Raw genomic sequence first — 11,634 nt, 5'->3', positions numbered from 1 at the left:
GAAGATAGTCTCAAGTATGGGCACAATATTTGTGTAGTAACCTTTGACCAGCCCCTTTATATTAAAGCAAGGGAAATCATTGCTTCATCCGGTGAAAATTCTGGGATATCCAAAATAGTGGTCAGACTAGGAGGTTTTCATATGTGCATGTCCTTTCTTGGTTCAATTGGTTTCATTATGGCCTGCAGTGGACTCGAAGAAGTGTTGAGTACTATTTACGTTTCTCATTGATGGACCATGCTTACTCTCAAGCTGTCAGAGGTCATACTATTCTGCTAATAGCTCTGTCTAAAATAATTTTCAATTAACTGTCGTTGTCCAGTGAAGAACAACAATTTATGGAAGCCAACCTACAAGACCTATATGAAACAACACCTTCATTCTCAACAATAGAAGAGCTACGATTTCTTATTGATATTAAAAGTAAGTATCAAGATAAGTGTTCCCAACTAAAAGAGAGGTGTCCAACTGCACAATTATGGGTTCAGTATTTAGATATGGTGTTAATCGTCAAAGAGTTTATTAGGGCAGAGAGGATGGGTGATTGGAAGGCATATTTGTCTGCAGTGAAGAGGATGATTCCGTATTTCCACGCCGGAGGACATTTTTTGTACGCTAAAAGTGCCAACTTGTTTGTACAAGACATGGTAAAGTTGGAGAACATAATGGTTGGAGACACCTGTAGAAAATTTACTGCAGACTTTTTCACTGTTAAGCAATCAAATTTTTTAGTGGAACTCCAACAGATATGGTAATAGAACAGTCACTTATGAAGTCTTCAAAGATACGAGGTGGCTTTGTGCATGGAAGAAGTACAAAAGAGAGTGTTTTAACTAAGTTTGTTGTTGGTTTGTTAAGTGCGAGCAACATTTCTGAAGGACTAGAAAACTTTTGTGGGATTTTGTTTGCAAGTGAAGAACAGCATGTAGATGCACGAGAATCTCGAATCAAACGGGACCAAGAAGATGTTAGGAAAGTATCAGAGTGGTTCAGTGCCCACAACCCTTTCCCAAATGTACAAGTGATCATGTCTATAGCAACAGGGGTTACAGGTAATGTGGAGAAGATAAACTGCTACGACGCACTGAACATTGGAGCAACTATGATGGAAAGAAAAGTTGGTGACAATTTTCATGACATAAAATATTCTCGTACTGATAGGGTTCTTTCTCTTCAAACAGTGAACAGTCACCTTACGGTACATGATGTTACTGTGCCTGTCGATCCACTGCTGTTGTTTCAACGATTCAGCGTAATCAAAAGATCAGATGATGACCTTCAAGCATGTTTAAATTTCGAACTGGCTCCTTATCCAATGGCTCTTTTTGATGCAACTGAAATGAGAAAAACGAAGAAATCATTCTTATTCAACATCTTCAACCCAATCGATGTTCATCCTGATCTCGAAAATGCAAACTACGTCGTTGATGGAGGGTTCCTTCTTCATCGAGTGGTGTAGCGTCAAAACGATTCTTTCATTGATATTTGTGATAAATATGTGGCATATGTGGAAAAACACTTCGGTCAAAGCACTGTCATCGTATTTGATGGATATGGTAAACCTCAGAAAAATGTAAAAGGCATGGAGCAACTTCGACGGTGCTCGAAAGCAGCATCAACAACAATTATATTTGATGGAAACATGGTTGCGACTACGAGCCAAGAAAACTTTCTCGCCAATACGAACAACAAAACTAGGTTGATTGGTTTGCTCACTGATAAATTCAAGGCTGCCAATATTGATGTCAAACAAGTAGAGAATGATGCTGATGTCCTCATTGTAGAAACCGCACTCACGATATCAAAAATTAATTCTATTTCTACAGTTATTGTTGGTGAGGATATTGATTTGTTAGTAATCATTATAGCTCGAACTCCGCTGAACTTGGAATTTTTTTCTTGAAGCCAGAAAAGGAAAGACAGAGCAGAAGACTTACTCATCAAGGAGTTTAGAAGGTGTATGCAAAAATCACATTTTATTTCTACATGATTTTTCAAGCTGTGATGGAACATGTGCCATTTTTCAGAAGGGGAAATTAGCTTGTTTGAAATTATTACAAGAACGTCAAAATTTAAAACATGTCGTAGAAATTTTTTTATCGAAGTAATGTTTCCCATGCAGAAATAACTGAAAATGGCATATAGTTTTTTTTGGGGGGGGGGTTATACGGTGCATCTGCAAATGACATTTCACTAAATGATTACCGTTATCATTATTTCACCAAATTAGTGAAGAGAAATAAGTCTGTCGATTTAAAAGCCCTACCACCGATTTCAGCTGCAGCACAACATTTGTTTCGGGTTTATTACCACGTACAAACATGGTTCGGAAACCAACTAAATCCTGAGGAGTGGGGTTGGGTTATGAAAGACAATTTGTTAGTACCAATTTTATCAACGCGGCCACCTGCTCCACCAACCCTTTTAAAAATGATTTTCTGTTCATGTTCTAAAGCATGCGGCAATGTGTGTGGATGTCGAAATCTGGGTCTGTTCTGCTCCCTTGCCTGTGCAAATTGTCACGGACAATTCTGTTTGAATGTCATTCCAACGGAAGGAATCTCTAAACGTGAAATATTCATGGAAGCCGAAGAAATAGAGGTGACAAACGAGGTGGACCTCCTATAATTACAATTATTATTTTCAATCAGCAAAGGAACTCAACAAGTAAACCATTTCAGGTAAGTTGAATAGTTTACATTTCTTATTCATTATTACTCTGAATTTTACATTTCTCATTCTACAAACGATAAGAATATATCGCCGAACGTTGTAAATCCTCATTTTTGTATCTGTGTCTGCGGTGGGTGTGACTTACGGATTCTAAGGCGATATTGAATCTTTTATCCATTTTTTTTTCAAAATTAAAAAAATAGGCTTATATTGTCTTTACAAGAGTCGGTCTATTAAATAAAATAACATACCTTCCTTACATTTCAAAATACAAAAAATGCAGGTACAGGTACCGTTGGAAAGGCTTTATAATGCTCTACAACCATTGTTTGAAGATATATTTTGAAATATTTTATGATTACTGAGTTATTTGCATTTACACTTAAAACCAGGTACTCAAAAACTAGTTTTTTTGTTATTGTATCTCGAAAGAAATTAACGATACAGACAGCATGTTTTATTCCGTACATTTGGTAATTAATTATCTTCAATCTGAAGGAAAAACAACGGGTTTACCACTATTCTGCGGGAAGTTATAATCATTCCCACAAAACACTACAAATTCTGGAGTCGGCCATTTTGATGACGTCATATTTCCAAAACCCGACCCGATATTCTTTGGGACTTCCTGTGTAACATTTACGAGCGAATGTGCTAAGCGTTCCCGGTAATTTTTTTTTATTCGGAATATTTAGGTTAACATGCAAATAAGTTTAATTTGATTGTATTTTAAATTGCGTTTTCCTCCCCCACTTCCACCTCTCGAAAAAAGGGGAAGCGTACAGCAGAAAGTTGGGGACTTTTGATATGTCATTTAGAATGACCTAATGAACGTTTCTGTGGAGAAAAACCTTGGCTTCTAATTTTTCCGAAGAAAAATGCTAAAGTTCCTGGGCTATAGGCGTGCCTTCCATAAATGAGTTAACGGCAAGCTAAGGAACTATCTTGCAAGTAGAAAATTATTTGATACATTTGGATACCTAGAACTTTTCATACGTACAACCATTTAAATTTCAAGGGTAAATTTAAATCTAATTCATGAATTGATAATCATTACAATTAGTAGTTTATTTCTTTAAAGGTTAGCTGCAACTTCTACAATGTCATAGTTTTCTTTAACAATCTGTCATCTGATACTGAAATAGACCTGTTGATCTTTAAAACCATTTTACCTTATTGGAAACCCAGACATCTCCAAGTACAGTAATAAATTCTGTAAATGAAATCAACTGCGACTACACTTTAAATAAATCTCTTTAATAACTTGTTATTGTTTCAAATTTTCTTAAAAAACTGCTTGTAAATGCTTAAGCTGATTGGATGAATAACGTACCTACTTTCCTATTATAGACACCTTAACGTTTCTAAAATCTACTCAAAGGTTATAGATTTTTCAATCGGCAAAACTGAAACTATCTTTTTCTTCAACTTTTCTTTCTATTCCCTTATTCTTTTCCATCTCTTCTTTCGAATTTTCCAAATTTCCAAAAATTATCTTAAGTACACTCCAAGAAATATACTCCATACACGAATTTCTTTGCAGAAGAACAACAGTGCAATACTTAGGCCAATAAATAATAACACAAAAGCTCCTTCTAAATTATCCATGCTCAGATCCACGAATTCTTCTGTAAGTTCGGCAGGATTGTAATTCAGTACATGCTCAAACTTCTTGGGGCGGAACATTAAGTTCATATCCTCTTCCCAGTGTTCTATTATTCCAGTATCACGCAACCATCTTAATATAAGATTAAAATTTCTCACATATGGTGATAAATATTCGGTTAAAATACTAACTTGATACTTTTGAACATCTTCTTTCGTAAGACACAATACACGCAATACTTCCTCATTAAGATAATCGGCATATGCTAATGTTCCTGTTGTAAGACATTCAACTACAACTGCCACTTTGAGTTCAGCAGCTAAGAGGTTTATACAGTCTGTATTACAAAGTTGAAGTTTCTCAGCGATTTTTTTAACGTTAGGATCTTCTGATCCCTCGAATGCTACATACCAAGCAGGATCAGAGATTGCAACATTCAGATGTGAATTTGCAAGTTCTTCGACAGTTTCTATTGCTTTCGTATATAGAGGAATTGTAAGAAAAGAAGTTAAATTACAATTGTAAGCAGTAATGAGTAATGTGGTTACCAAGCATGACCAAATTACCATATGCTGTATTGCTGAATTATTGGGTCTTTCAATACCAATTCCAACTAACATATTTATAGCTCTCAACAACACATAACTGAAACTTGCATAACAATATAACATTATGCCCGAAATAAATTTATTTTGAAAAAGTGCAATTCCATAAATGAACATCGATATACTAATTACGAATATTATAATAATTGTCCAGACCATATTTTGAAATGGTAAAAATATATACCATAAGTATGTCAATCTAGTTGGCTTAGGAGCAAGAAACCTTATCCCACTTTGCAGGTAAGAAACTGTCATCTCAAATAATTTACCATATTCTTCCATTTGGTAAAATCCTGCCGTTCCGATCTGTGCAGCCCCACTTAAAAGATATCCAAATATTCCTGTACCCGTACCATTACCATAAATATTTCCATAATTTTCATCAGAAAATAAGACATGAATCGTGAAATTATATTTGTGGGATATTTCTTTCAGTATACGGATCTCAGTACCTTCATATTGATTGCCATTCACTCGAAAACAGTATGGTTGGTAATCAAAGAGTGACAATGTTAAAGATTTGCCATTATAATCTAATAATTTATCAAAAAATATATTTTTTCCATATATAAACTGGTGTCCATTCCAAACATCAATCAAGAACTTATCACCAACTCTCAAATTATTTTCAAAACTATAAGCAAATAGCGTAATATTTGTCATATAAACCGTTTTATCAAGAAGAGCTAGTACTGTATAAGGAGAAATTCGTAGAAATTCGTAATCTAGATATTGGTAATGGTTGTTTGAAAGTTTCTCCTCTACATGGATAAATAAATAATAAATATTTCTAGTAGGTCTAACATCAGTGACTGCATCGAGCAATTGTTTCGACAGCAAGTAGCTATGCTCTGAAATAATAATATAAGTACCGCAACCAACTTGCATTGTTAACTTCAACACATAACTAATGTCTATAGTGGTTTGATATTTGTGTATAACTACAGGTATGGTGACACTGGTGTTAGGTATCACGGTAATTTTTTCAGTTATATTCATGGACGAATCCTCTATATTTACTATACAGTTTTCACCATTAAAATACTTTGAGATTATAGAAGAAAGGAATGTCTGCAAACTCTGCTGCGATGGAGTTGTATATATTCTTCTGCAAGAAAGTGTAGAGCACTGATAGCAGCTAAATAGAAGAAACGGTACACAAATCAGCATCTGCATTATATGAAGAATCCTGCAGGAAGAAATAATAATAGTTTACAATAAAGTTAATTATAGTAGATTTATAAGTATTGTTTCTTTAAACATGGGTAAGTTTACTTGTCATTGAAGAAGGTTGTTTATAATTTACTTATCCATAACGCAACTATTAATCCATTTGCGTCTTCACTGTAGAGATCTTTTATTTTGTTAGATTTGAAAAGAACCATACAGTAATTTAACAAAATTTTGAAAAATAAAAGTAGTCACAACTCTTGAATAAGCTACTTATTAATCCATGGCTATTTGTACAGAAACGAAAGAAAATCATTTCACAAAATAACACAAAAGAGCAAATATACCCTCAATTATATTCACGTGCTTTTAACTTCACCGAGACTCCTGTGGTTTGTAGACAAACATCTGTCTTAAGGGATCCTTTTATTACTGGAAAGTAATATAATCTAGGTTTCAATTTTGAGCTTACCAGGAATGCTTCCCAACTATCAAATGGGTTTTGAATAATTTGAATTCATATATAGATAATCCCTCTAAAGTTGTAACATAATCGGATGTCGTTGCTATTTATTGCCATACATACAGCATTAAAGCTATGAGCCAATAAAGATTTGAGGAACATGAGCCCAGACAATGGTGAAATTTAAGAGTACTTGAAATTTCTTCAAGTGTACTTAAACAATTTATAACAAAATGTAACACATACTATACTATACATACTTTAGAGCCAATCCAATGAGTTATCATCAATGCCATATCTAATGCAGCGTTGACCAGCGTTGACCTGATATGTACCATTTTATTTGAAACGATACTACGTTAAGTAGTTATTTCGTACGCAAGATGACTTAATAATGGTGAACAAGAATATGTATCTAAAATGAAAGTGTTAAACACATTAAGAGTAATTTGAGTAAATTCATCCTTACTGCCTTGATCAATTGTCTGGAAGATACATTAGAAAAACAATGTTATGTTAGAAAAATAATATTATCAAATTTTCTTATCAATTGCTTAAGTACAGTCGAAGAAATTTAAATAAATCTTAAAATTTTAATATTCTGTGGGTTCACTTTCCTTACATTTTCTATTTACCTTACGTATATTATTTATGCTTATTAGCAGTTATAAATTTATAATATGCTATTTTATTTAGAGAGGCTATCTAAATCACTTTTCGAATTACTCGAAATCCATTTTACAGTTTGAAAGCTTTCACGATAAATGTTTCTACATCGGATAGACAATCCTTGAATTTATTTCTTTAGAAAAACAAGTGGATTATAGAGAACGAATTTCGTGATATCAAGAAAACATTTAGACGTTAACTTAGGAGTAGTGCTCATTAGTTTTGGTCTTAGTATTATCATTTTGTAATTTTATCCTATCAAAAATATTTTCTCTTCCCTACTGCATTTTATGAAAACAAGAACATCGTGAAAATAACGAAATTTAAGAGACGTTAATTGGGTCTAAGTAAGCTCCAAATAACGTGAAAACAAAATAGGAAAAATGGTAGTATCGAAGTATGAAACCCCCAACTACGTCACTCCTCCTACATTCTGGTTATAATTTGTTTTGTTGGTCGCCAAGGCAATTGTAATAAGCCTAACGGATTTAAATGATTTATGAAGGTATTAAAGTTTTAAAAGGCAATGGACTTCCGAAATTATATTTTATTTTCTTTTAGTTATATGACCGTGTCCAGAATGGAGGATGAGGACGAGTGGTTTTCAATTTAAAAAGAATGACACGAAATTACCTTTTCTAAGGTAATTTCATGCTATTGTTAGCTTGTAGTATCGGAAATTCGAAGTTAACAGTAAATTGGAACCAGGCCGATTCATATTCAATTACGCCAAATAATTGAATATGAACCGAGACCCTCCTTGGTAAGCTGCGAATTGATATGAATGTACTAATCATATTTCAGAGTGAATTCCTAATAAAATGGTACCGTTAACTCAAATTACCGTATTCATTATTTTCTTCTAACATGATGATGCACCACCTCACGTTTTATTCATTAGGCTTTTGATGGTAACTCTGTTAAATGTTGATATTTATGGATTTCCAAGTTTAAAGTAATTCTGTTGACTTGTCATAGATTACTAGTATCACACCAAAACTATCTTATTACATATTCCTAAATTATACTAAACACTAAAGTCAAAAGTCAGGTACTACTTACTACTAATACATGTTGAATCAAAGAACTCGATTCCACTAAACATTTTAATACATGAAATATTCATTTTAACATACAGAAAAAGATTGGAAGAAAAGAAAAAAAAATTGTATAACAGAATATAATAAAATTCGAAAGCAAGGTTTTAAAATTTTTATCACTCGCAAAACAGATTTAACTAATGAGTTTTAAGAAAACGGTGTTACATTTGAGATTATTAAAGTATCCAACACATCGGAACCAGATTATTAAAACATAAATGAAATTAATATACATAGATATATTACATATTTTAGAAAGTTTCATAGCGTTTGCGTATGTGACATTTAATAAGCATGTCTAGAAAACAAAATCTGTTTCTTAGCTCCACTATTAGTGTGGCATTGCAATTGATACTATACGAAGAAAGGTTGATAATAAAACGTCCAATAGGGAATTACGTCCTTTGAGATACTTGAAAGGGTTTCAAGTTAGCAAAGTAACGAAAAATAATAAAATAAAACAAAATTCTTGAAGAAGTTAGGATTAATTAGAACGTTGAGTCTCTTCGCTCACATCCACTTAAATCTTAAATCGTTTGATTTAAAAAAAACTATATTGGGTCCTATCTCGATTAGATTGTAGTTCAAAATTTCACTAAAAGTACACAGCACACTTTCATAAGTATATATATATATATATATTTCCTGCTTCTGATCAGCGCTCCAACTGATCTGCTTGGAGGAACCATATCGGTTTACTTATTTATACGTATCATACCTGAAGAAAATTAGATTTCCACACAGAAATCATAAGTCTCATCCGGGAATAGCATATTTAGTCATTATAAGAAATTTTAAATGATGGATTGTAGTCTAATATTTTACTGCTTCCACTTAACATAACGACCGCAAAACTTATTAGATCAGGATATATATATTTTTGGGACAGCTTCTTAACTTTGATTTCACTAAGTTGGAAAGATATAATTTGGTATTCCTGAGTGCTTGGTTTAGACTGTTACTATATTACTTGCCACCACTGATTTTTGAAATCACTATTTCACTGAGAAGTTGATGCATAATTATGTCTCTCCACCCAATTTACAAAATTTTAACAGTATTGAATGTTACGTATACACAAATATCGTACTACGAATTGTATTAAAATCAGCAAATATATATTTAAAAAAAAGTCAAACAAAATATGGCTAGCACCCCAGATGGCAATTCGAACAATGTACTGGTAGGTCGGGACTCGACAAAAATCATGTAGAATCGGTAAATACAGGGCTAACTTTACATTTCTTTACTTATTTCAAATATTTTGTAATGATTAATTATATATTTTTCATCGTAACATTACAATTCCCTGTAATCATATAATATATGCGTCACAATTCAATTTTATTTTCAACCCCATTTCCACTGCGTACAACATATTTATATAGAATGCTCTGTGGCGCTAGGAAGCTTTACTCCATTATATATGTTACAAAATGACTTTGGGTGAACAAAATTATTAAAACAAGGCTACTTCAAAATTAGGTATATGAGTAAAAGAAAAAAAAAACATAGTATTTGTAAGATCAATAATTTTCTCTAAATGCATTCAAATGTATCGACAACTGTAACAAGTTTGAGGGGAGAGAACAAAATCAGGTTTTATATTGTGATTCTTTCTACACAGAATGGGTATTTGCACTCAGCTCGACCAGGAAATACGATGTCAGTTAAGTTATATCGCAAGAAACCGGAAAGGAAAAAAAAACAAGTGTATTGAAATGTTAATCTGCCACTGAATAATCCAGCTCGCCATAATCCAGACACACGACCGAAGAAGGTAGCAGATAGGCCCAAAACGTAATCATTGAGTATAATATATATTCTGTGTACAATACAAACCAATGTAGAAACAGTTTTAAAAAAAATGTTAACGACCACTACGAATTGACGCTCAAACTTTATATAGATATATTAACATGTTTAGGGAAAATAGGGGAATATTAAAATTAAGAGATAGGTTAGAACAAGAAAAAGTCAGGAGTCAAAAGAGATTCAGGCAAAGTTAATTAGTTGAGAGTAAACGAAACTGCGAGTCGTTTTTTTTTCTCAAAAGCTTAGCAACTATTTTAAATGCCAAATATATTTTCCCCTACTCCAAAAATATCGCTAGCATTAATTTAGACAATTTCCCAACTCGTAGTCCTCGTTAATCCTCAACACATGCATAAGTTTCAAGGTATGAAGAAGAAGTAAGAAGTGGACATTGTTAGTTTCCCACGCTAAAAAAAAAAAAACATTTAAACATTCGCTGAATATCCAAACTATTTCATAAACTCCGAACGAATACCGCCCCCAAATATCGGGCGGTTTGAAATGTCCCGACATGACCGCTGGAATTGCTGTGTCCTAGCATGGAAAACCAAGAGAAAACACCCTAGGCGTTACCCTTAGGTTCCCCGCGCTCTAGTCGCTGTAATCTGCCAGAAACGTCCATGTCGGTTACGGCCGACTACATCGGAAGGTTGGGTTTGCCTGTTTAATTTCAGAATATTCTAAAAAAAAATCGTGGTAGTTTTAAATGTCCGTAGAAGACAGGAAAATAGTAAAGCACTGACTCCAATCTAAGAAAATAAGAAATAATAATAGTATTAATTCAAAATTCCGACATTTTGGGAAAGAAAACTGCCAAAATCCCAAAATGAGCTCACAAAGACATGCTCGCCAGACATGCGCCGCGTTTCTAGGACGTAAGAGGAAAAAGGGAGCGGTGTGTTATCTTACAGTAGTGGGATGTCAATAATAAAGTTTGAACATCATCTCTATCGATTTTCTCCTTGCATGTAACAGATTCCAAAAGTACGAAAACGAAATCGCGGAAAAACAACAAATTTGCATCCTCCCAAATCAACACACACACATACATACAACACGTTGTCTACTGCACGCCAGAAGCACACCACGCAAGTCAGCCGCTTGGAATAATGTTTGGACGTCGGAATAAAATATTTCTTCGCCGTTCGTCAGAGTATAAAACTTAAGTGTAGACCATAACTTTCATAAAACAGTTTTAGTTGACCATCCACATTAGTGAAATGAATGTCATGCACTTGTGCCTAAAGGAAGTGGTAGGGTAAAAAAAAATCCATATACATGAAGTGTATATACCGATGAAACCTACTTTGACACTATATCTGAACAATTGGCAGTTGTTTCATTAAGAAAGTTCACTATTATGCTGTTGGTTCCTACCTAAAGTATAAATTTCCTTCACTGCAACTTCTTACCTAATTCAACCAAATAACCTTCCTTTCCCAACGCGTACCGAATTGTTCAATTTTGTCAGCAACAAATACAGTTAGTGCAAGACGCCGAAATATCACACGCACTCATCAATACACATGTACT

General features: G+C 33.7%; 2 protein-coding genes across 2 annotated transcripts; one reads left to right on the top strand and one right to left on the bottom strand.

Moving 5' to 3' along the window:
• The first annotated feature begins 748 nt into the window (after nt 1-748).
• LOC145661038 (uncharacterized) lies at nt 749-1,459 on the top strand. The gene has a single exon (XM_081726475.1). It carries the CDS (start codon nt 749-751, stop codon nt 1,457-1,459), a length of 711 nt encoding a protein of 236 aa, XP_081582601.1.
• A 2,705-nt stretch (nt 1,460-4,164) lies between these two features.
• LOC145661037 (uncharacterized) lies at nt 4,165-4,899 on the bottom strand. The gene has a single exon (XM_081726474.1). The coding sequence runs from the start codon at nt 4,897-4,899 to the stop codon at nt 4,165-4,167; it is 735 nt and encodes a 244-aa protein (XP_081582600.1).
• Nucleotides 4,900-11,634: the final 6,735 nt, after the last annotated feature.

The sequence above is a fragment of the Thermobia domestica genome, chromosome 9 (assembly GCF_964235325.1).
Source record: "Thermobia domestica chromosome 9, izTheDome1.hap1.1, whole genome shotgun sequence".
Lineage (NCBI taxonomy): Eukaryota > Metazoa > Arthropoda > Insecta > Zygentoma > Lepismatidae > Thermobia > Thermobia domestica.
The sequence above is the reverse complement of the archived record's forward strand: the minus strand, read 5'-3'. Positions and strand labels throughout refer to the sequence as shown.

Coding starts and splice junctions, on each gene's coding strand:
- LOC145661037 (XM_081726474.1), bottom strand. CDS start 4,899: ATGTTAGTTGGAATTGGTATTGAAAGACCCAATAATTCAGCAATACAG.
- LOC145661038 (XM_081726475.1), top strand. CDS start 749: ATGGTAATAGAACAGTCACTTATGAAGTCTTCAAAGATACGAGGTGGC.